The sequence below is a fragment of the Vespa mandarinia genome, chromosome 5 (assembly GCF_050613455.1).
Source record: "Vespa mandarinia isolate Hongniang chromosome 5, ASM5061345v1, whole genome shotgun sequence".
NCBI classification, from domain to species: domain Eukaryota; kingdom Metazoa; phylum Arthropoda; class Insecta; order Hymenoptera; family Vespidae; genus Vespa; species Vespa mandarinia.
The window spans coordinates 9,187,501-9,215,000 of NC_140814.1; the positions used below are offsets into that span (position 1 = coordinate 9,187,501).

A 27,500-nucleotide genomic window follows, 5' to 3' on the forward strand; every position below is an offset into this window, starting at 1 on the left:
CACATGATATACATATTACATACACATAGAGACATAGAAGAAGTCACAAAAGCCAGTATATCGAATTGCTTTACATTCCATGTCGTATTGCATATCACGGAAGGTACACGTATACAAAACCTAGTACTAGGCTTAAAATCTTTTTCTAGCTTTTTATTTCTCTCTCTCTCTATCTCTATCTCTCTATCTATCTATCTATCTATCTATCTCTATCTCTGTCTCTCTCATTCACAATTTCAAATATTTTTATAGTCAGGCTATACATTTTCGACGCACGTGCCATGAAAAAACAAAATAGGGGAACCTTATCGTACGTTTCGAACATTAAACATTTCGTTCTAATTTAGTCCTAATCATTAGGCTCAAATTCGAATAATAAATAGATACATTTCTTTTATATATATATATATATATATATCACACGATTGGTACGTTAAATGAAATTTTTAAGAATTCGACGAAAGTATATTATATTGGAAAATAATGTATTGTAAGTAAAGAGAAGAAAAATCACGGAGTATCACTTACAATCTTTCTATTTCCTTTTTCTATTTTCTTCTCTCTCTCTCTCTCTCTCTCTTTCTCTTTCTCTTTTTCTCTTTTGATTCGCTCATAAACGTAACATAAGCGTGGAGAACGAAGAAGAAAAATGAAAACTGAATTACGTGTTTTCGTGCGATAATAAAGGTAGGCGCTCGCCTGCTGCGCGTGTTTCACATAGAAGAAAGAGAAGAGGAAAAAGTGTATTTGTGTGTGTGTGTGTGTGTGTGTGTGTATGTAAGAGAGAAAAAGAGAGAGAGAGAGAAAGAGAAAGAGAGCATTATAGAAACGGTCAAGAAAATTTTCAGAATTTTTCTCTCTCAGCGTGTGCTTCTTATTTCTCATAATACTTCGAGACGGAGAACTCAGTGATCGTGTTTATTACTTTTTCTTATCTACTGTTTTAAACGTTGCAAATATATATACTCAAATAAAAAAAAAATATATATATATATATGTATATGTGTATACATATGTATATATGTATATATGGATATATGGATATATATTTAAAATATATAGGATATTTCAAAAATAGATCAGCATACTTTTAATAAGGATATTTTTTTTTTTTACATATGTAAGAACGAAAAAACAAAGTGATATAAGCGCTTCATTCAAAAATATCAATCATTTCTTTTTAAAGTTGTAAACATTTCTTTTTTCTTTTTCTTTTTTTTTTTCTTTTTTTTTTTCTTTTTTTTTGTTGTTTTTTCGTTTTACTTACAATTTACATTAAGAACACTTCAACGAAACATTACGACGATTTGATTAAAGATACCATCGTAAATGATTTCCTTTCGCATTAATGCAAGTCTCTCATCGATACGAGTGCTACTTTGCTTGATAAGAAAAAAAAAAAAAAACAGGTTTATTTACTCGAAAAGGAAACGTTTACGGATTAGAGTTTAGAGTTTTCTTTTTTTTTCCTTTTTCCTTTTTTCCTTTTCGTTCTTATACGAACTAAAATGTGCTCTTAAAGTTTGATGATTTTTCTTTAAAAAATCTTCCTTATGATATATATATATATATATACATATGATGTTTTAAAATTAAAGAAATATATTGCATTCAATTAATTACCTTTTCTATTATCACAATCGATATTGCGTATATATGAGGAGAAATAAATTTAACGAAAGCAAAAAAAAAGAAAAAAAAAGAAAAAGAAAAAGAAAAAAGAGATCAAGTATTAAATTTTATTTATCAAAAATTTTCATTGCAACCGAACGAATATTTTTTATACTTTCTTTTCTTTTCTCTCTCTCTCTCTCTTTTTTTTTCTTTTTATTTTTTTTAATTTCATTACAATAGCGTACATGTTAGGGGAAGAAACAAAATCACAGAATAAAAACCAAGATAGAATATCCATGTTATGCTATCTCGAAACCACAATGCGTTATGTAGGTTTAAAGCTTTATATATAATTCTAGTACATCTTCTATATATGTATATATATATATATATATATAAGTAGTTTCACATGGTGTGTACGTAAATACGTACGTATATATATATATATATACGTACGTACTTAGGTACGTACGTACCTATGTATGTAAGAAAAGCGAAGAAGGAAAATCGACACGTAATGGGGGTGTGTTGGCGTTATAGCCACTCGACTTTCCTCTTTCGGTAAAGCTTCCTCTATAGTAACACATACATATATACATATATACGTATATACATAGCAACACCATACATACATATATATATGTAGCACTACATGCATATATAGAAAGACATACATATAAATATATACTCATTCATGCACACACACACACATATATATATTCGCTCACTCATATTTACTTTAGATACGAAGGAAAGTCTCTCTCTCTCTCTCTCTCTCTCTCTCTCTCTCTCTCTCTCTCTGTCTCTCTCTCTCTGTCTCTCTCTCTCTGTCTCTCTCTCTCTCTCTCTGTCTCTCTTTGTAGAACGATCGAACGTATCGCGATCCAGAGAACGTGGATACGCGTTTAGATTCCGCGAATATTTCGATAACCCTCGCCAAGATGACAAGATGGTTGGCATAACTGAGACGCACGAGTCTGAAGCTACACACGACACGAAGACTCTCTAAAGATCGTAATTAGCCTTACTTCCTATATCCATTAGAAATAGAAGCAAAGATAAATGGAATTTTATTACACATTATACTATCGTCTAATTCTCTATGTATAAGTGAGTATGTAAGTAAATAAGTAACTAAGTATCTCCTGGTATAAGTAGGATAACGAATATAAATATTATGCGATAAGATGATACTAAGAGATATTAAAATAAATAAGCTCGTTACTCGTTTTCGTGTAACGAAGCGATTTTATGAAACTCGACGGGATATTAATGTATTTATCTTTTCGAAAAATTTTCGTAATGACTGAGTGAAAGGGTTTGAAGGAAAAAAGAAAAAAAAAAAAATAACGAACAAAAAGGAAATAGAAGAGTAAGAGAATATCTTCCCTTATATTTTTCGCATAGAAATATTTCTTTTTTCTCTCTCTCTCTCTCTCTCTCTCTCTCTCTCTCTCTCTCTCTCTTTCGTCATTGTTTTTCTTTTTCGTTTTACTTGTTTATTGTTTTTTGTACGGATTCGTAATTTCGTATTTCGCGAATATCCACGCGTAACGTAAGCGACGAAATTTTCTTTTATAATCCACGAAATTAACGAAATAAATTAAATCAGTGGGTAGATTATATTTGAAAAAAAAAAAAGAAAAGAAGAAGTTAAAAAAAAAAAAAAGATTAAGAAAGAGAAGAAAACGAAATAAAAAGCAATGAAATGAAATATCTGATAAAATATCAAATCTAATCGGCGATATATTACGGAATAGTTTTATATCGGAGATGATTCTTTGAAAATAACTCGCTTTCAAAAAAGCTGATCTCTTTGAGAAACTTTTATAAAATATTTATTATTATGAAAAATTAATGAACGGATGGTTGGAACCGAGGGAAAAATTAGTCAAACTTAATCCTCTAAACGACTAAGATCGTTACTACTTTTTTTTTTTTTTTACTTTGGAGACGAAACGTTTTCAAAGCGGATAAACAAGTATAGAGAGAGAAAAAGAGAGAGAGAGAGAGAGAGAGAGAGAGATAGGTAGATAGAGATAGAGATAGAGATAGATAGAGAGAGAAAGAGAGATGTCATTTTATAAATCGGCAAGCCCCCGGCGAGAGACCAAATAGTTTGCATTTTCCCAACGATCCGAGCTATATTTATCGAAGCGTTAACAAGCTGAACGTTATAAAATAAATAATGACAGGAATGGTTGTTAACGAAGAACGAGCTTGTGTAACTTACACTCTTGTATAGAGTGTATCGTCGTCGATCGTTTTCCTTTTTTTCTTCTCTCTTTTATTTTTCTTTTTTCTTTTTTTATTTTTAATTTTCTTTCATTCTCCCTCTCCCTCTCCCTCCCTCCCTCTCTCTCTCTCTCTCTCTCTCTCTCTCTCTCTCTCTCTCGTTTCTTTATTTCTATCGTTGCTAGCTATCCTGAACGAAACGGAATAGAGCATTGGCAATAAAAGGAGGTATGGCGACTCGTAAGGATTGATTCTGAGCTTGCTCGTTTATTTTTCCATGAAAAACATAATAAGCCTCTGGACTACCTTCCTTATGAGGATTCGTTCAAGGAGGAATGAAAGGAAGGAAGGAAAGGGAAAAAGAAAAAAAAGAGAGAGAGAGACAGAGAGAGAAAGAGAAAAAAGGAAAAGAAAAGCGGAAGAAGAAGAAGGAGAAAAAAGGAAAGGGAAAAAAGATCGAAGGAAATCAGAAACGACGATGATTCCTCGCTTTCGTGGGATGGAAAAGTTTTTACGGCGCGCTTCGTTTCGAGATTCTCGCTTGTAAACATTATAGCATTATAAAATGAAAGAGAGTGAGAGAGAGAGAGAGAGAGAAAGAGAGAGAAAGAATATCGTAACACACGGTAGAAAAAAAGTTATGACGTAAAATCCAACATAGATGACATAGATACATATACATATATATATACATATGTTTATGTATGCGTGTGTACATATATATATACATACATATATATATATATAAATTCAATTTGCGATCTAGCCGGCGTAAACGCGCTCGAATGTATTTTCCTGTGCTGAATAAAGTCCCTCGGATGGATTTTCATCGGAATTTTAAAACGAGCCAGTCGAAATGCGTTCAAAATCTGGCTCCTCTTGCGTTCTCTGTCTCCTTCTCTCTTCATATCTATTTTTTTTGTCATCTGCCAAATCGACATTTTTTTCTCTAATGATTCTCCGAATTCCATTGAAAATCAAAGTTCATGCGTGACTTTCTATGTAATTCTATCGCGCAAAAAGAAGAGAAAAAGAAAAAAGGAAAGAAAAAAAGAAAAAAAGAAAAGAAAAATCGCCATTCTCAAATTCGAAAAAAAAAATGAAATTCGTCGAATTTCATCGACGACGAAGAATAATTTCAACGACGTTCGATCAAAACTTTTTTTTTCCTTTCTTTTCATTCCTTTCAAATTAATATTGACGATTAATGAACTCTAGATTCATTTAAATCGAGAATTTGAATCATAGTTTTATTTCTCGATCTCGTGCGGCCGAAATATTCTGAAATATATATATATATATTTTTTTTTTTTTTAAGTTTAAAGGACGTATTACGTTCCACTTTGATAACCACACCAAGTTGTTATTATTATTATTATTACTATTGTAAAAAGAGAGAGAAAAAGAGAGAGACAATCTGAATAACCATAAATGTACAAAACACATTCTCTTAATGCTAAGATTTTCATAAGATCTCAGGTATCATTACTCCCACTCATTATCTTTAATTATCGTGATACTACTATTGTTATTCTCACTCTCATTTTGGGTTTGAAATCTTCAATAACGAATAAGAATTAAGAATGATCAAAATTAATTATTTTATCTCGATATTAATATAATCGTATTTAAAAGTAAAAAAATATTCATATCTATTTATATAATATTTTCTCTTTAAATAATGAACATCTCTCTCTCTCTATATATATATATTATAATAATAATAATAATAATAATAATAATAATAATAATAATAATAATAATAATAATAATAATAATAATACTAATAATAATTCATATACTTATATATCAATAATATTATAATATATATAATACTGATAATATATATCATTCTAATAATATATAATCTTTATAAAATACATAATTCTCTGTATAATGAATATCGAAGTGGCAAGTTTTATATCGAAAATGTTTAATTCCGCAATAATATCTATTATCATTGTAAAATGTAACGTGGTGGCCATGAAGAGAGGGATGAAGGGCGGTGGATGATGTTGTTGACTTTTCTTTCTTTTTTTTGTTATTCTTGTTTTCTTTTTTTTTTTTCTTTTTCTTTTCTTTCTTTTTTTTTTTTTTTTTTTTTTTTTCTTTAGTCATATAAACATAAAAAAATTTGTGCGTCTCGTTATATGAAATCGTCAGAGAAGAAGTTATTTCGTAAGAACAATCTAATCTGTTTGTACTTACGTCCGCCAACGCTTCTAATCTTAAACAGTTGTTGGAAATTTACAGACATATATATATATATATATATACACATACGCACATACATATACACGTATACATAAACGCGCATAGACATTCAGCTCGAACAACGAGCTTCGGAAAGTCCTCGTTCTCTTTTAGTTATGACCGTAGTTGGTCGTAGCCTAAGACCTTCAAGGCAGAAAACGTTCTTTCTTTTTTTTTTTTTTTTTCATTTTTTGTTTTACCTGCCTTTCCACATCCGTATTTGGCACGACGACAGAGAGAGAGAGAGAGAGAGAGAGAGAGAGAGAGAAAGAGCATCGGTCGAAAGCATATATCGATTGTCTCTCTCGACGACGACAAGATTGTAGTTACGCATTGTGAAAAGCGATAATAATGTCTACGGCGATTGACATTTTTACCATTTTTCTCGAGTTTATCTTTTAACGTTTGTTCCATGTCATACCTTTATTTCTATTCTCTCAGGAATCAGCGATAACGATACTCGGATCTATGATTCATTTGTCGATATATCTTGAAATAATATTATCACGTCGTCGTTACGTTATTGTCATCGTTAATAAATTATTGAATTTTATCACGTTTATACACTTGCATAAGCGCAAGCATCTGTAAAATATTTATTCATCTTTGTTCTTTATAAAAAAAAAAAAAAAAAGAAAAAAAAAAAAAAAAAAAATATTACCATTCTTTAATCGCATATTAATTGTTACAACGCGTATTTAATCGTAATATAAGCTTAAAGAAAAAAAAAAAAATATATATATATATATAATATATAATATATAATTTTATCGAACGAATGAAAAATAAAGATGATTGATTCAATCGTTAATTCTTATATAATTTATTATCGAGACGAGATGGAGTGGAGTGTAGGGGCGGGGGCAGGAGGGAAGGGAGGGGATGTTAATACGGAATGGAAGGATTTAAAAAAAAAAAAAAAAGGAAAAAGAAAAATTTTACGAGAAATAATCTTCTCTTTTCGCATACATATATACAATACGTCTGTGTAGAATAATCTATCGTATATCGATAGAAAAAAAAAAAGAAAGAAAGAAAGAAAGAAAGAAAGAAAGAAAGAAAAGATATATGTATTTGTAGTCGTTGGCACATCGCGATGATTTACAATTTGCAACGGTTAGGAAAAGGCGAAACGGTTACGGTGTAATCGCGTGTAATTAAGCAGTCGATCGGTCTCGTGTTATTAGAGACGCCATTTAAGCGTTACTTGTGCCAGTCGTACTGAGAGTAAAGGGTTCGAGTGAGAAGAGAAGTATAGTGCGTTGGTCGTTTCGTAGGCGGTCATCGATGAAAGGAGGGAAAATAAAAGGAAAGAAGAAAGGTGGGGGAAAAAAAAAGAAGAAAAAAGGAAAAAAAAAAGAAAAGGGAGGAAGGACCACGCCCGCGGATGTCGCGGATGAACGTTCAACCAAACGTGTGTTCGTGTGTGGGTCGATGAGAGAGAGAGAGAGACAGAGAGAAAAAAAAGGGAGAACATAAAAAAGAAAAGAAAATAGTCGAACTTATTTTAACGATCGATACTTCGAAAATACGTAAATTTATAATTGATATTTGTGTCTACGTACATAATCAAAGTATATACGTACATAATCAAATATATATATATATATATATATATATATATATATAATCGTTCTCATTTTTGAATTTATTTATAATTTAAACGTGTTAAATTGGTCGTCGTATAATACAATTTTTTTTTTTTTTTTTTTTTTCTTTGCGAAAGTGATCGGTGCAAATTTAATATTCATTAATTTACCGTAGATATTAAATTTCGATTATACTTTACTATATATATATATATATATATTTTTTTTTTTTACACGTTTTCGTATTCATAAAAAATTTGCGTTAATTGAATATTTAATTTTGACAATTCGAAAAATGAAGAAGACAAAGGAAAAATAAAAGAAACAAAGGAAGGAAGGAAGAAGTGAAGAAAATTGTAGGGATATAAAAAAAAAAGAAAAATTTGCTCGATTATCCTATTAATATTAATGATTAATATTGACAATAGAATGATTTTATAAATAATATTTTATATTATTTTATGGATTTATTTTTTGATAACGATCGTGCCATAGCAAAGTGGTATTAGAATATATAGAAATTGTTAGATACAATATCTCTGAGACGTCATTTGTAACTATATATCCGTTCGGCGTTAGTTTCTCTTTGATATAGTATAAATTCGAAGCCCACTGACGTACGATCGATCCCAAGGCCCATACGTCTGTCAAGTATCGTTCTCGTACGTAAGGTGATCGAGAATCCCTTAGGTAAAGACTAGTAGTAAAGGAGAAGGAGACCCTTGACAATCCGAGAAGAAACTCTCTTAAGCTGGTCTATGTTGTAGGTACTATTGCGTAGCTAGCCAGGTCTATCGAGTGTCTCTCCCTTTTTTTATCCATAGAAAAATAAGTGTCTCATTCCCTTTCAATACGATTGCCATCCTCTTACACACTTTATTTCTCTTTCCTCCCCTCCCCACTCTTTTTTTCCTATCTTTCTTTCTCTAACCTACACGTTGACGTTCTCATCAATAAATAAATTCTAATATCTGATTCGAGAAGAATCGTCCATTTCTTTTTTCTTTTTTTTTTTTCTACTTTAATCTACAATTCGAAATAAGGAAAAAGAAGAAGAAGAAGAAGAAGAAGAAAAAAAAGGAAAGTACATCGATTAAAATTTTGTAAATCCACATTGTTTGTTTAGAATCGTGAAATATTTCGTTTATTTTTTCTTTTTTTTTTTTCGTTTTATTTTTTTGGTTTTGTTTTTTTTTTCTTTTTTTTTTTTTTTTTTTTTTTTTTTTTTGGTGGTGGTCATTTATTTAAGCGTTTTCAACGCAATGTATATCCTTTATACGATTTCATTTAACGTCTTTCGTTAGATAAACTATAGCTCGGATAACGTATTTTCAAACTATCCATAATCCGAGAGTTTATTTTTATTAAATATTCGAATATTAAATTCTATTTGAATGATACTTCCCGAAGCTTAATTTAAGCTAGGATTAACAATCTATCCTACCGACTTTACTGTTGGAACAACGCGAATACTTTTTCAACCGCTAATTGGCCGTATAATATTCATTAATTTCGATTTGCGAGAGATAAAAGAAAAAATATGATTATAATTAATAGGTGTACGTGATGTAAAAAAAAAAAGAAAAAGAGAGAGAGAGAGAGAGAGAGAAAAGAAGAAGAAGATACGGAAATCAAGAAAAAAAGAAAAGAAAAGAAAAAGAAGAAAAGTGAAAGAAAACGACCGAATAAAAAAGAAAAGAAAAACAAATAAAAAAGAAAAAAAAAACAAATTTAAATAAAATAATACCTTTATTTGACTCAGTTGAATGCTATTGTATTTCAGTATATTGAAACAGAATAGAAGAACAATTTTGATGGAACAATCGTATCCAATGATTGGTAATAAAAGTCGAATGTACGATAAAACATATAAATAAAACAACGAAAAACAAAGAGAGATCTATATTCTTACGAAGTCATGGGGATATTAACGGACTATAAAATGGTGCGGTTTTGTAGCTAATTTCCATATCGAATCGGGCAACCGGCGTGAAATAAAAAGCCTCAACCGGTGGCGATCGATCTGTAACGAATGTGATTTCGCATGTCCCGGAAATGCCTTTACTACATAGTTACGCGTCATTTAATTTAAAAGTTAAAAATCCAATCCTAGTAGGAAAATATAGAATTCGAAACGAACTTTTTCTACATGCGTATTTAAAAAATATATTAAATAGCATTTAAATATTAAAATATTCGTCGTGGATATTTCGAAGAATTCAATATTCAGTCATATTCGTTGCTTTATTTTTCAAATATCCAAATCATTTTTTCGAAACACTCCAATTTTATATACTTGACTTAAAATATACGAAGATGCGTATGTAAAAAAAGAACAAAAAAAAAAAAAAAAGGAAAAAACAACAACAACAAAAAAGAAATTAAGAAAACTAAAAAAGTAGCAGGTATATCGAAATAGTTTTCATTTTCAAAACACGGATATGACTTTTGTTTAAAAATAATTTCTTTTTTTCTATTTTTCCATTCAAATTTTTTTATTTGTAAAATAATCACTTGCAATCGTTGAAACCAATCTACGTACAATACAAACTATATCTTTAAATGTTTTTATTTATTTATTTGTTTGTTTGTTTATTAAATAAAAAGTTGAAAGAGAAAACAAAACAAAAAAATCATGTATACCGTTATAGTTTTCATTTACAAAATTCTTTTTCTCTCTTTCAAATTTTTAATTTATAAAATAATTTCATTCAATCACTTTGTTCAATCTACATACAATGTAGGATATAACTTTAAATTTATTTATTTATTTATTTATTTATTTGTTTGTTTATTGAAAAATAAATTAATAAAAAACTAAAAAATAATCAGTTCTACCGATCTAGCTTTCATCTACAAACTTTGTTTTTTCTTTTTAAATTTTTAATCTATAAAATAATTATTTTCAATCACCGTAAAAAATTCATATATAATATAAAATATATCCTCAAATGTTTATATTTATTTATTTATTTGTTTATTTATTTATCTATAAAAAGATAAATTATTGAGAAAGTAAAAAATAATCGTGCATAACTATCTGCTTTTCATTTTCAAATTTCATTTTTTCTGTTCAAATTTTTAATGTATAAAATGATGATTTTCAATCACCGTAAAAACTGTACATACAATATAAAATATGTTCTCAAATCTTTTTATTTATTTACTTATTTTTGTTTATCAAAAAGTAAATTATTGAAAAGAAAAAAACTAAAAAATAATCAGTACTACCGATTTAGCCTTTCATTTTAAAACTTTGTTTTTCCTCGCAAAATTATTTAATTTCTAAAAATAATCACTTACAATCATTATAACAAATGTACATACAATATAAAATATATTTACAAATGTTTTTATATATTCATTTATTTTTGTTTATTAAAAAGTAAATTATTGAGAAAAAAAAAAAACTAAAAAATAATCAGTACTACCGATTTAGCCTTTCATTTTGAAACTTCGTTTTTCCTCGCAAAATTATATAATTTCTAAAAATGATAACTTACAATCATTGTAACAAATGTACATACAATATGAAATATATCCTCCAATATTTGTATTATTTTATTTATTTATTTTTTTTTTTTTTCTTTTTCTCTTTTAAATTACTACACTTTGTCTCTATAAAATGGATAGTGTGAAAAAGAGAAAGGGAAATGGATAGACGGGTTGCGGGCTTTCACACGTTCGGCCATTTACAAAAGAACCTTTCCATCTTTTGTTTCAGGGCAACTACGATCGCCACGGATAACGGAACATCCATCGGACATAATCGTGGCAAAGCACGAGCCGGTGACGTTGAACTGCAAGGCCGAGGGTAAACCGGATCCCGTGATAGAATGGTATAAGGATGGTGAGCTCGTGCAGACGTCACCAGGGGACGCCAAGTCCCACCGGGTGATTCTTCCCACGGGATCCCTCTTCTTTCTTCGAGTTATGAACGGGAAGAAGGAACAGGACGGTGGTGTTTATTGGTGCGTCGCAAGGAATCAGGCTGGCTCGGTACCTAGCAGAAATGCCACCCTCACTGTTGCTGGTAAGTAAATCCCTTTTATTTTCCTTTTTTTTCTTTTTTTTTTTTTTTTTTTTTTTTTTTTTATTTATTTATTTATTTATTTATTTATTTATTCTTTCTATTTATTTTTTCTCGTCTTTATTTCTCATCATCATTTGTCATTATTACTTTTCTAAGATATACAATAAATATGTATATGTAATCATTATCATTCTTTTTATATATTTTTCTATTCTATTCTTTTTTTTTTTTGTTTCATTCATTATGATATCTTGGCGCAAATATATATATATATATATATATATATATATATATATATATAAAAATGTAAACAAATTTTTGTACATTGTTTTTTCTAATATTTACGGATACAACGTTACATCAATATGTAATTTTACCGAGAAAAGGAAGGAAGATAATTCTATTCTAAAAAGAGGAATTGAATTGCGGGGCGATTCTTCGTTTTCGAGGAGAAACGAGAATTCCTTTCTCGAGACGTTGCAATAATACCGATAACAATGGCACCCCTTGGTATTAGCAATAATGATAATAACGGGCATTCTTCTATTGTTGCTCTTAGAAGAAAAAAAAAACAAACAAACGAACAAAAAAGAAAACAAAAAAGAGTTAAAAAAAAACAAAAAGAAAGAAAAAGAGATATAAAACATGGTAACACGCTAGAAATTAATTAACGTACGAGCAATTGCATCCTTCAGAGAGTAATATTAAAAATAATAATAATAATAATAATAATAATAATAATAATAATAATAATAAAATAATAATAATAATAATAATAATCACGACGACGTGATCTCGTTACGAAAATTTATTCGGGATTGAAGGAAAAGATAAAAAAAGAAAAAAATGGAGTAAAACGAGAGAGAGAGAGAGAGAGAGAGAGAGAGAGAGAGAGAGAATAGTGTGGAAGTGGAAGAGGAAGAGGAGAAGGAGGAGGAGGATGAGGATGATGAGGATGAGTCGGAGGGGAGGATGGTAGAGAAACGAGACAAAGGATACGCGGTACGCATCAGCAATGACTAAACACACACGTTCCTCTTATGTGTGGGTGTAACCACGGGAAAATCACGTGACACGCGTAAGCAATGCCGGTCCATTAGTGGCGGCGATTCGCGCGATTAGGTAGGCCTTACTGTCTCGCGTTCTGTCCAAAGACGAGAGCTTGCAGCTTAGGCAACAACCAACAATAATATTTCCTTTTCTCCTTTTTGTCGTATCGCTGCACCGTGGGTGGTTCAGCCAACTTCGAGTATAAAAAGAGATTTCTCTCTCTCTCTCTCTCTCTCTCTCTCTCTATTTTTTTTTCTCTTCCTTCTTCTTTTTTCGTTTTCTTTCTTTCCTTTTTTTTTTTTTCTTTTTTTTGCTCTTTCCTTTACTATCCTGCGTTCATTCGAATAACTTGTTTGATATGAGAACTAAATAATACTTTACGTACTCTCTTATAAATAATTATGATAAAATTGAATTTATCATTTATAAAATATTTTCTTTGTCAAATAAATCATTAAATATGTGACTTTTAATATCGTACAGATTTACAACTGTATTTGTGTAAATGATTATGAAGAAAATAAGTTTATATCATTTATTGAATTTTGATCTTTTATTTATATCCTTAAAAGTTTGAACTTTTAAAGTCTACGCACTACTATATCTGTATTTTGTAAATTCTTCATTTTTCTTTTTTTTTTTCTTTCTTTTTTTTTTTTTTTTTAATTAATTATTATAAATAACTATTAGATGTAATTATTATATAGGTACAAGTTATATACAATTTGTATTTAACATGATATAGTTATACCGATATATATTATATTATGAATTACTCATAATATCATATAATTCCTCTTTGTTTAGAAACGATAATAGACGCTTGATTAATATGTATGAACACAATAATTGATCAATTGTAACGTGTAAACGAATCTTTATATTCCAATTATAATATTCAATATGTACATTATACATTTGATAGATTTCGAATGTTTCATGAGATACAATAAATATATATATATATATATATATATATATATGTCTGGATTCCTGACAATGTTTCGTATGCCACGTTAATTTTTCATAGTTTCGTAATTTAAATTTTGAAATCGCCTTTTATTCGACATATCCAGAATGTACAGGATTGGTGACTATTTTTCGAATGCAGGCTTAATTTTTTCAAAATTTCATCATCGTATGATTCTAATTTTAATACATAATATATATATATATATATATATATATATATATAGCAGATGTTATGGACTTTTTGTTCCTTTATTCGCTTTTAACTCTTTTCATAATGGCGTTTAAAATGAAAGGATAAGATCATTCTCGCATATCCAAGATGGGCTATTCATTATTTGCATAACTCTAAAGATGAATCTTGATGTAGTTGTGTCTCTTCGAATTCCTTTTCTTTTTGTCTCTGTTCTCTTTCTAAGTGAAAAAGAGAGACAGAGAGAGAGAGAGAGAGAGAGAGAGAGGAGAGAGGGAGAGGGGGGAGAAAAAAGCCTTTAAGGTTTATAAAAGGCATCGGACTCAAGGACAACAAGCGCGCATATTGATATGAAAAGACATTTCGCGCGTCTCTCGCAGGTTGTGCACCGCATGACGAAGATAAGACGAGATGGTGCGTGCGAGTCAGGCATAGAAAAAAAAAGAGAGTGAGAGAGAGAGAGAGGGAGAGGGAGAGAGGGAGAAATAAAAGAGGGGATGGTAAATAAATGGGTGGGGCTACCTCGTGAAAAGGAAAATATAGAAGCTTATGCTCGAGCAAAGGATCGGCAAGGATGTAAATTTTCTTTTTCTCCTTTTTCTTTGTAATAATATCATTCCATTTATAAATAAATAATTAAATACAATATAACATGTGAATCGTAATAAAGTCAATCGTTCGTACAAATATATATTTCTAATAAATAATGAATTAATAACAAATAATTATTAATTAACAATGAATTTGTCTAATCAACTAATCGAAATAAAATTTCATTATAAAATATAATATTTATGAATTGTTCGTATTAATATGATATCAATAAATAAATAAATAAATAAATAAATAAATAAATAAATAAATAAATATTCTATATTATATTCTATATTATTTATGATACTCGTTTGTAAATAAATAATTAATCATTTGAAAGATTGAAACGATAGACTTTTAAATTATTTAATATCGTACATTTATAATCTTCAACTAATGGATAATTTAATATATACGTCAAAGTTGTTTTTCATAAAATAAATAATAATATCGTACGTTTCCTGTTTAATACGACCATTTGAGAGTATCCTCTTTATAACAAGTTGTTTTACTTATTCTCTCGGCTACGCCTTATTACGCTTTGAATTCCGTCGTGCACGAGATACATCGAACTCGTGGACGATGTCGTGTATCCGTGCTAAGAGTATATACCGGATTTCGATCGTCGACGTGCACCCACCCGGTCCGTAGGCGATACGCCGATAAAAGCAGAAACCGGTTTCCACGTGCTGTTGCCACCACCTCCACCATCATCTTCACCACCACCACCACCTTCACTACCATCTTCACCACCATCGCCATCACCACCACAACGACGATGACGACAAGGAGGAGACCAGAGTACATTTGTTGCTCTCTCTCTCTCTCTCTCTCTCTTTTTCTTTCTTTCTTTTTCTTTTTCTTTCTCTTTCTCTTTCTTTCTCTTTCTTTCTCTCTGTGCGTTGCCCGATTTACTAAGGGACGGGAAAACGCGTAAAAGCTTCCGAGACTGAGATCTCGACACTTTCAGATTTTTTTTCTCCCTTCCCTTTTTTTTCATACCTTCTTTCTTCTTCTTCTTCTTCTTCTTCTTCTTCTTCTTCTTCTTCTTCTTCTTCTTCTTCTTCTTTCGTTCTTTCTTTCTTTTTCTTTTTCTTTTTTTTTTTTTTTTTTTTTTTTGATTTTTTCTTTTCTTTTTTCTCTCTCTTTTTTTTCTATTTTGGTTTTTACTCGGGCTACATATAATACTTTGATATAGTCTGGATTCCTGACAATGTTTCGTATGACACGTTAATTTTTCATAGTTTCGTAATTCAAATTTTGAAATCGCCTTTTATTCGACATTTCCAGAATGTACAGGATTGGTGACAATTTTTCGGATGCGGGGTTAATTTTTTCAAAGTTTCATCATCGTATGATTCTAATTTTAATACATAAACGCGTTTATATTTTTAAGATAAAATTAGATCGTACCTTTTGAATTTCATCGAGCTTTGATATACGTACTACGAATTGAATTTTTAAATCGTCTTTTATACGGTAGAATATTTTTGAACAATATTTTGTTACAAATTTTTCGAACGCAGCGTCAATTTTTCAAGATTTCACCATCGCATATCTCTTATTTCGATGTAACGTATTTATATTTTTTAAGAAAAATTAGATTGTACTTTTTAAAGTTCATCGAACTTTGATATACGTACTACGGATTTGTAGATCGTTTTTTTTATTGGGTAGAATATTGTAGTACTATAAATTTATAAATTGTCCTCCATTCGGTAGAATATTTTCGTTTAGGAATGGTAATAATTTTTCGTATATACCGTCAACTTTTCACCATCGTCGATTTCAATATAATGTGTTTACATTTTGAAGAAAAATTAGATCGTATTTTTTAAAGTTCATCGATCTTTTATGTACTTACTACAAATTTGCAAAGTATCTTCTATCCGACATATTTTTCTTCAGGATTCTTGACAATTTTTCGAATGAAGATTTTCGATTACTTATCGATTGACGGACCGACTACGATTTAATTAATTTATAAATCAATTTTAGTTTTACTTTGGAAAACTGAACAAAATATCGATATTCGAAAAGTTACATAGGAGGTAATCGTTTTTCATTCGGTAAAATATTTCGGTACAGCATTCGTAACTATATTTCGAATTTCGTATCAATTTTTTAAAGGTTTCCCAATGGCGTCTGATTTCGAATGGACGATTCATAGATATAAATTTATTTCCTAGTTTTCACGTTACATCGAATTTTCCGTAATATTTCGCAAAATATAATCCCTTTTTTTTTTTTTTTTTGTTTTTTCATTACAACATATAAATATATACAATCGTTGAAAAATGATTAATTTTTAAATTAAACATATCTCAAAGTTGTATGTAATTACAATGTAACGTTTGTTAATAGAATTAAATTGAAACACGATAAGATTGATCATGATTCGATCCTACGAAAGGTACATAACTTAACTTGACATTAACGTTATAGTTTCGTAATACGATCGAATGAATTTCTGTCTAAGTAACTTAACGCATAACTAATGTATAACCGAGGATAGACGTTCGACAAATCCGTAAACGAAAACAGACTAGATCGAAATTACGTTAACTAAGGAGACACCATAAATCACGATGAAACGTAATCGAGCGATCTTCGTCTCGATCTGTATTCGACAAACAATGGTCGAAACAGGCAGCATGAAATTGCACCGTTCCGAAGAGCATTCGATAGACGTTATACCTATGAACTATACAGATTGTGTGGTCCTATAGATGCCAATCAACTAGACTCAGTCACATAGAACTGACTGTTTCCTCTATCTGGAAGAGAAACGGCATGTTCTTATGCATTGTATGCATTTATCTATGTATTAGATATGTCTCAATAATTACTTTCATTTTTATAAGAAAATAAATATAAAATATCTACAACGTTTTATCTTTTATATTATTTCATCGAATTATTTATCAATGATTTTTTTCGATTTAACATTAACCATCTCTCCGAAAGTCGCATAATGTATAATCATTTCAAAACTTTAAAAATTTAATTAGGAAAATATCGTTACGATAAGAATAATATATTTCGATAATATATTCATTAGATAATATTTTATATCGTGAAATGAAATTTGTCGATAAAAGAAATAATCACACGTGACAATATCAGAAAAATATCAAGTACGAAGGAAAACGTAATAAATCTCAATCGAATGATAATTATTTGTTCCTGAGAATTAAAAACACATGTTCAGTTGATTCTTATCGTTTTGTGATAATTGTTTCCTTCAATTAGTCCAATTGAAAGTAATATTTCGTTGAATTGATTGTATCACCTTACGAAAGTAATTAATAATAAATGACACACTTTCAATCTCATCAAATAGATAAGAAAATTTTCTTCTGATAGGAAGAGCAGATTTTTCTTAACGCATCTTATTTCTGTACCAAAATCACGTTTACGTATAATATTTTCGTAGAGAATTCACATCTCATCCCTCCCCCTCCCCTCCCCTCCCCGAACCCCCCCACAACACTCACCCACCCAATAACCAATTTCTTCAAAAATTGATTTTCCTCGTCTCATTGGAGAAACAAATCACACGTCGAAATACGATTAAAGAGTTTGTTCTCTGTCAACTGATACGAAACTCATAACTCTAATGCGATTGACGTAAACAATTTTATGTAAAATTATAATAAATCGTTGTTCGTTGAATATTTAAAACGTTTTCGTCAATTTACAAATCGCAGATTTTCAATCAATCAATATTCTTCATTAGTTCGATCGTTGATTTCTTCATTTATCAAAATAAAAAATAATTACTTTCAAATATTTTAAACTAACTAATGCGAATTGTTTGAACAGTTGATCATTCTCATAAACGATGCAAATCTTCTTCAATTGCAATATCTTCCCATAATTTTTCTTTTGAAACAATGCAGCCGTTACACGTCACAAATGCTTCCTTGGATTTCTTTTTTTCTTTTTCTCTTCTTTTCACATTTTAAAGGCATATGAAAGATCGTATATAAGACACCGATGAAAACGAAACTTATTCTACGATAGCTAGATGACGACTGAAGAATGATAATCACAATATTTGACCGTGATGAAAGGTTACATGTTTATATAAACATTGCCGGGTAAAGCAACTGCGTGTATTTACGAAAGACACTTTTGGGAGAATCTAATATATATATATATATATATATATGTATGTATGTATGTGTTCTCTTTTCTCTCTTTCTTTTTCAGATCAAAATGAAAATTTGTATTATTAAAGTAAAAGTAAGGAAAAAAAAAAAAAAAAAAAAAAAGATATTTGAAATAGGTAATAGAATATATTTTATAATTTTATAATATTTTATAATTTATAGAATATATTTTGTAATTTGAAATAGGTATAGATATTTGAAAAGTAAGGGGAAAAAAAAAAAGAAAAAAAAAATCTTTTTTTTTTTTTTTTTTTTTTTTTTTTTCTTCTTTTCTTTTCCATCAAATCTCTTGAAAAATTTGCAAATTAATAGATATTCTATTCTAATCACAATGAATAATATTCACTTAGAGGAAGTTCCGTTCGCTTAGATTAGAGCTTTACAAGACTACCATGTATAAACTCAGAACGTATTAGCTATACGATATACTAATTACTAAACGACTAAAATAGTGACTATTACCGGCCAACTACGGTAAGCTTACGCGTTTGCTTCTCGTAGGATGTCGTGCCTGTTTACGAGCTTTGCTATTTTCACATACAAACTTATACACACACACATACACGCACATATATATATGTGTATATATACAAATCATACACACATACACAGAGAGAGAGAGAGAGAGAGAGAGAGACATATAGAGGTGTATACAAAAGACGTGTTTCTCTTAAGTCAAAGCCTTTGTCATATCGTGCCGAGAAACGCGCTATGACCTTTATAAACGCGATCCTAAGGTATATGCTACGTACATAGACGTTTGTATCAGAGAAGGAAGAGAAACAGGAAGATAGACTCGTATTGTATCTAACGAGGCGAGCTATCGCTGTCGTGGCTCCTCGTAATTTCGCTTTCCCAGGAAGAGAGAGAGAGAGAAAAAGAGAGAGAGAGAGAGAGAGGATAGAAGGTTTTAGTGCACGTTTATCATCGGTGCAACGAGTTTGGGGCGTGTGCGTTACGTGGGATAAACGAGAACGATGTTGCCTTGGGAAAAGATTGTCATTTTGATTTCACTAGTTTTATAGAAATTAAACACAGACATAGATGGAGATAATAAAAGAGTAAGAGTGAGTGAGAGAGAGACAGAGAGAGAGAGAGAAAGAGTTTTTTCATATAATATCAAAATTGATGTTGACTTTTGATTTTATTCCAAATAAAAAAAAAAAAAAAAAACAAGTGGACAGATAAAACATATTCCAACCAATAAAAATAATAATAATAATAATAATAATAATAATAATAATAATAATAATAAATGTTTCCTGTTCATTGAGATGAAATAATTCAAAGGATCAATAATTTTTTTTTCTTTAGAAACTAATGGTAAGGGAAATAAATGAAGACGTTTTCTTTCTTTCTTTCTTTCTTTTCTTTTCTTTTTTTTTTTTTTTGTTTCCTCGATGAAACGTTATTCCCTGGTAACTCTCAAGTTACCAACTTGATTCGAAGGATCATTCTACGAAGGAAAGAATGTAAGAGGGGGTGCGCCAGGCTACCCTAAAATTTCGTTAGGGCATTCCGTACACTCGACCCCAAATTCGTTTTCGCCGGTGTGTAATCATTATTTCACTTCTCTTTCGTATAATCGACTTTTCTTTTATTTTCCGTATTAACATTCACCGATTGAAATAATTTATATCGTTTGATATCGATCTTCTTACAAAACGTTTTCAGATTTTTTCAATAATAATCTCGAACGTACGTATTCGATGAATCAATTATTTCGATAATTCAAACACACAGATAGATATCTTGTTTAATTAATTAATTATTTAAATAGATAAACTTATATATGCATATATATATATATATATGTGTGTGAGTGTGTGTGTGTAGCTTATATTATGTTTAGAACAAATGTCATAGAAAGAAAAGAAAAAGGAAAGAGAGGAAAAATTACAAATCCAAAGATATATTTCAGTTTCTTAATACGAAAATATTTCTTACGAGATTCCTCCTCCGTCGTCTTGTACGATTAAACTACATATGAATTCGGCAACGAAGAGCAACCAAAGAGAAAAAAATAAAAGAAAAAAAAAAAAAAAAAAAGAAAAAAGAAAATAAAGAAAGAAACCACGTAGCGAGCAATAAAATAAGACTCGTCATAACAATCTCCAAAAAGAATTTACCTAATCAAACATATATTCGAGTCAAATCTCTCTCACTATTTCCATCCCCTTTCCCTCCCCACCCCATCCCACCGAAGAAAGTAACTATATCTAAATGTTACCAATGTATATATATATATATATATATATGGTTAAAGACTACGAATGGAATCTCAAGTAGGTCTAGCCCCATAAATAAAACATGTTTTCTTTATGACGAGGCTACACGTGTAGCTCGGGTTTCATTTACCCTCCGAAAGACTCGCATTAGCGAGACACGGTAGGAGGGTGCAAGCGATATGCTACGATCGGAGCTTATGTTAGTTAGTAGACAGGCGCCGTTTTTACGTTTACTCTTCTTCTTCTTTTTTTTTTTTCTTTCTTTTTCTTTTTTTTCTTCTTTTCTTTTTTAACCTTTCTCTCTCTCTCTCTCTCTCTCTCTCTCTCTCTTGATCTCTTGATTTCTTTCTTTTTAACGTTCCTTTACCACGACAACGAAGGAAAGGAAATCTCTCGTCTTATTCTCGAAGATCTCTTGGTGGAAGACAGGAAAGATCAGGAGGATCCTTTTGATGGTTGACCGACGGCCGTAGCTGTTCTTGCATCTATCTTTCTTTCCTTGTCACGCTTTAATCTCCCTCCCTCTCTCTCCCTCTCTCTCTCTCTCTCTCTCTCTTTCTTTTCCTCTTTCTCTCACTCTCAGATCTCCATTACTTTTTTCCACGTTTTACTTCTTTCTCGGCAAACGCCATTCCTTTCCATTTTTATCACGACGAAACCGTCGACGGTGGTGGTTACAGTCGCGCGACGATCGTGAATGGGCCTTTGTAGAAGAAACGCAGAGGGCAGCTTTACTCTCTCTCCCTCTCTCTCCCTCTCTCTCTCTCGCACATATGTACATACATACTACATATATTCTCTTGTCCTCTCTCTTTCTTTCTCTTTTTCCTCTTTCTGGTGGTACACCGTGGACCACGAGGCTGCGCCACCGTTACCGAAATACGATACCGAATATAAACGAGAGTTGGCTCGTTGAACCCAACCCGAACCACTCTTGGTCTCATGTAGTATTGGTGTACATTCGAGTTTCAAGAAGGAACTCGTGTCCAGAGAAAAAAGGATGCCACGAAAACCGTACGAATTCCGAGCTCTTTGAAAGAATACGGAATGACGTATGGGGGCGGGGCGGGGCGGGGGACGGCGGCGAGTGGGCTTTGGGGGGGGAGGAGCGGTTTAAAAGAAGACGGCAAAGTTATTTGAGAATTTTCATGACTTTTATACTCTTCGTCTATTTACTCTCGTTTCCTTCTCTACGATTGACTTTCTTCTTAACTCTTATTGTTCGCATTATTCATCAAACAAAGAAATAATATTTCAACCCCTTTTTTTTTCCTTTTTTCTTTTCAATCGTCAATGTGCATTTTCAATTTTCTTAATTCATTCGTTCATTCATTCGTTCATTCGTTCATTCATTCATTCATTTCTTCATCTCTTTATTTATTTTAACGAAAATACTCTTTTCTCCTCTTTCCTTATCTTTTCTTTTATTATCGAATAACATACGTGAATTGACTTTGAATTCGTCGCTTTTTTCTTTTAGCTTTTTATTCTTTTTGTTTTTTCTTCCTTTTTTTCTTGCCAAAAAAAAAAAAAAAAAAAAAAAACAAAACAAAACAAAACAAAACTAAAAACTAGTATAACATTCATTGAAATTATTCTAAAGTAAAAGTGTCTCGAAGTTATCGTAATCGGGATGAAAAAGTATATCACATTTTTCGGATAGAAATGGTGCGTATGTAAATGGCATATGATGCATCTCGCTTTAAAATGCAAAGTCGTTTGAACGATATAAAAGCTCGTACTATGAAAATAATGAAGAAGAGACAGAGACAGAGATAGAAAGGAAGAGAGAGAGAGAGAGAGAGAGAGAGAGAGAAAATAGGAGAAAGAGAAAAGACAGGGATAAAGTTTGGCATACTACAGTCAGAATAATACAAATGACAGTGCAAAGTTCTCCAAGTGTGTTTTACACCAAACTTACTTATCTATATATGTATATCTATGCGCGTGTATTCGTGAATATGTGTGTACATATATATATAGTAAGTAATTCAGTAGTTGAAGAAAGGAGTCAGCAAACGATATATGAGGAAACTTGTTGTTTTCCGGAAAACTCTTATATAATAGCTAGCATCGTTGATCGTGGTTTTAACTCTTTAACTCCTTCAAGAAAATTCGGCTAGTAGGTACTTAACGTTAGCTTTATATACGAATAATATCTACGTTTCCGAGTCATTGTCTCAAATGGAAATTTCTTAATGTTTCTCGCACTTTAAAGAAAGAAAGAGAGAGAGAGAGAGAGAGAGAAAGAGACAAATATATGCGTGTGTATGTATGTACGTATATATAGATAAGATATATTTCTTAGAGCAGAGAATTCTTCGGAAAAGCTTGGTAACTATCCGTACAGCGTATGAAACTTGAAATCTCCTTCGCTTATCCTGCCAAAGATTCCGTAAAGTTCGTCTCTAACGTTTCCGGAATGGTTACTTTCAAATCGTCATGGAATTCTAGAAACCGGATGATGGTTTCTCATTCCTGGTGAATTGTTACAACGAGAGAGGATACTTATACGTTTACCAACCTATCCGCGTATGTAAAATACATACTTTACTTATCCAAACAGTTTTTTTTACGTTTGAATAAATTTTCAATGTATGTATTACGTTAATTCTTCGTAGATGTCTTATCTATTAAAATCAATGATATTGATTTGCAATCGATTACGATTTTACGAAATTCAAATTTATTTTGGAAATTGTCAGAGTTTCTTTTTCTTTTTTTTTTTTTCTTCAAACGCCAAATATGACATCTATTCGATATCGAACGTTCATAATTTGATTTCTTTCTTTTTTCCTTTCGTTGTTTTTTCTTTCTTCTTTTATGCTTTTTTTTTTCTCTCTTTTTTTTTTTCTTTTTTTATTATTAATTTCTTTCAAATTAAAAATGTACTCGATTCGATTAATTTATAAAGTTCTTCGTCGATTTTAAATTCGTCGTTATAACAGATGCAAGATTGATACACAGAAAAATCTTCTTTTGTTCGTATGGCTGAAAGAAAAAAAGAAAAAAGAAAAAAAAAAAAAAAAAAGAAAAGAATAGAAAAGAAACAGAAAAAAAAACGAAGGAAAGAAGAAGTCGGGATGGAGGGGCGGGAAAGAGGAAGAAGAAGAAAAAAAAAGGAAATGGTGTTAGTTCACATAAATATAGTTAACGGTATATCCATTCAATATAGCCGGCCATTCGATCCACGAGAACTCTTTAAGCAAATCTTTATCCGCATTTTTATGGACGTCCCTCCTGGTACTTTGGAATCACCGACGTGACCCTCTCTTTCTCTTTCTCTCTCTCTCTCTCTCTCTCTCTCAAGCTTTCCTACTCCTACCAATTCCTTTCCCAAATACATCCATCTCGGGATTACCGTTCGACGTGTATGGTCCATCCATCGCCGTAGAAATCTCTTTACCGCGTAATCTTCAATAACGATCGTTCCCGGTAATCAGATCTCTCGCGAGTGTTGCAGCGTACCAACGTATCAGAGTACCAGAGTATCAACGTACCAGCAACGTATCAGAACCGAAGCGAACTACTAGTAGACTACTAGCGATCGCGAGCTACTAGCTCGCGTACTACTTCCGCTTGCTTGATTTATAATTCAATTCACTTGGGCCATCCGTTTCAATAATACCGATAGTAATGGCTAGTAGGACGGTGGGAAAGATCTATCCGAGGTGAAAGAGATCACCGAGCCTAAAGGATTTATATGACATCGTAGGGTAACCTTCGAAAAAGGGCTTTGCTACATTCTCTCTCTCTCTCTCTCTCTCTCTCTCTCTCTCTCTATTTTTCTATCTCTCTCTCATTCCCTTTTTTATCCTCCATCTGTCTCCTCTTTCTATTTCTATTCTACTATGTATTGTAATCGTTAGCTATCTATCTAAATAAATACATTTGGTATACGTCATTATTTTAAAGGTATTAGATACCATTGTTATCTTAATCTCTAACGAAGAATAAAGAATATTTATTTTCTTTATTTAAATATTAATGAATATTTATTAACTAATACATTTATTAATTTTTTCATTCTGTTCTTTTCGTCAATATATATATATAATAAAAATATAATAATAAATAATAATAAATAATAATTATTATCGATATCAATTCAATATGTTTTCTAGAAATACAATCTTTGCCATTTTGATTTTCACTTTTATTTCGAATATTTAAATAATAATTATAATCAATTCAATTATCGATATTAATTCAATACATCTCTTAGATTTTCCCCATTTTAATTCTCATCATTATTTCTAACATATAAATATTTCGAATAAACTAATTGTCCTATATTTTTTGATACGCATAACATATACGAAATAAGATTGGTCTTTTTTCGTTCATTGCAATATTATCATTGATTATTATACTTATATGTGTAATAGTGTGGATGGGGGATGGGTGTGGTGGCAGGGGGGGGGGGGATGGAGAAAAGGTCATAGGAGAAACATAGCAAAGATATCGTTGAAACGATTTAAAGAAAGAGAAGAAAAAGAAAAAAAAGAAAACTGTATAGAGAGAGAGAGAGAGAGAGAGAGAGAGAGAGAGAGAGAGAGAATAAAAAAAAGAAGTAAAGAAAAAAAAAAAAGAAAATAAAAAAAAAGAAAAAGGACATAAGAGGAAAGACTTCGTGATCGTTGCAACGCGCGTCAAAGTGCAGCTTGCTCCTCTTGCCGCGCATTAGTTTCACTCGAACGGAGCTACCAAGAGATAACGTGGAATCACACTTTAACGTCCCTTTGTCCGCTTACCCCGCTTACCCATCCATCCATCCATCCACCCATCCATCCATCCATCCATCCATCCATTTACCCATCTCTTTCTCTTTCCCTGTCTGCTTTCTCTCTTTCTTTATTTCTCTCTTTCTCTCTCTCTCTCTCCCTCTCTCTCTCTCTCTCTCTCTCTCTCTCTCTCTCTCACTCTCCCTTTATTTCTGCTTTCTCTTTCTCTTTCTCTTTCACTCGCAGGCTGGTACTCTCCGCGGCCGTATCGATTAGAAGGGGCGCATAGTGCTGCCTGTGCCAGGGTTACCCGGAACCATGCAAAAGGCGCGGGCTCCGCCTCTTTTGTATCATCGAAACGTCCTTGATTTTTCACGTCGGTCATTTTTAGGTCGTTTTACGATACAACCAACCTATCGTCGTTCTCCTCTTATACGTAGTTCGAGCCTTTTGTTCTTCTCGTACCTTTTTCTTTTTCTTTCTCATGTTATTTTTTTCTCTTTTTGTTATTGTTGTTCTCTTCTTCCTTCTTCTCTATTCTTCGTTAAGATTCACAGAGTTTATCTGGATCTCTTGATTTTATTAAATGAAAAGAGAAAGATATATATATATATATGTGTGTGTGTGTGTGTGTGTGTGTATGTATGTATGTATGTGTTTAAGTACATGTACGAAATGTTTCGAATCATATGAGCGTGGTAAATTCATGCGAGCTGTTGGATTCAACACGATAAAAAAAGAAAAAAGAAAAAAAAAAGAAAAACGAAAGTTCGTGTAAACATATAAACCCGATATGACCCTGTTTCCGAGATATAACTGTCGTCCTTTTTTTTTTTTTCTTTTTTTTTTTTTTTTTTTTCTTTTTTTTTCCTATTACATCGTAATTGTTTATCCGCCTTTAGAGAAATTCCACAAAGTCTGAAGTGACTAGTTTACTTTTGACTTGAATGCAAGCTCCCAGACATTTTATCGTTCATTGATATTCCGACTCATTTAAAGTTAACAGATTATTGTACGAATTTAACGTTAAAGTATCAATAAATATACGTTCTCTTTATTATGTCAACGTTATCTAATATCACGTTATAAATTAACTCTTTGTTTTATACGTCTTAATGGATAAAAATCTATTGAATTTAAGATTGAACAATTTGATATAATTTATGTAATACAAAAATGGCTTTAATTTCAAAAAGAAACTCTCATCCGACGTACGTTTATATAAACTTTTTATTTATTTATTTATTTATTTATATATTCATTTATTTATTTTATTTTATTTTATTTATTTTATTTATTTTATTTATTTCTTTCTTTTTTTTTTTTTTTTGTTATTATTATTTTAGCGCGTTGAATTTACAAGTGAATTTTACGGCCGCATGTTTTGAAAACTTTTTGTATATATATATATATATACATACATGCACACATACATGCATACATATACATATATATATATATATATATATATATATATATATATATATCTTGTACAGTTAGAAATAGTTTCAAAATTGTATATGACAGATATTCGATTGTATTTCGGAATCGATTCTCTTTGTTTCTAAAACGGTTACGTTTATTTACGATTGAAACATTCAACAGATTCTAATCCAAGTTACATACATACATATATACATATATATATATATATATATATATATATATATATAGTGAGAATCACCTTTTAGAGCGGTACTTTGTAAAACGAGAAAAAGAGGATCAACTCGACGTTGAAAGATCGACTTAAGAAAGACAGAAAGAGAAAGAGAAAAATATATATATAGAGAGAGAGAGAGAGAGAGAGAGTAAAAGAAAGAGAGAGGGAGATGGAGAAACGGAG

At 30.9% G+C, this 27,500-nt stretch overlaps 1 protein-coding gene across 3 annotated transcripts in view; it reads left to right on the forward strand.

Annotated features, from left to right (window-relative positions):
* Positions 1-27,500, forward strand: part of LOC118448436 (roundabout homolog 2) — a 208,682-nt gene that overhangs the window by 83,283 nt on the left and 97,899 nt on the right. For all 3 annotated transcript variants that reach the window (XM_085657147.1, XM_085657149.1, XM_085657148.1), the window contains one exon: positions 11,416-11,724. In XM_085657147.1, coding sequence (XP_085513273.1) covers positions 11,416-11,724 — 309 coding nt within the window. The remainder of the gene's footprint in view (positions 1-11,415; positions 11,725-27,500) is intronic.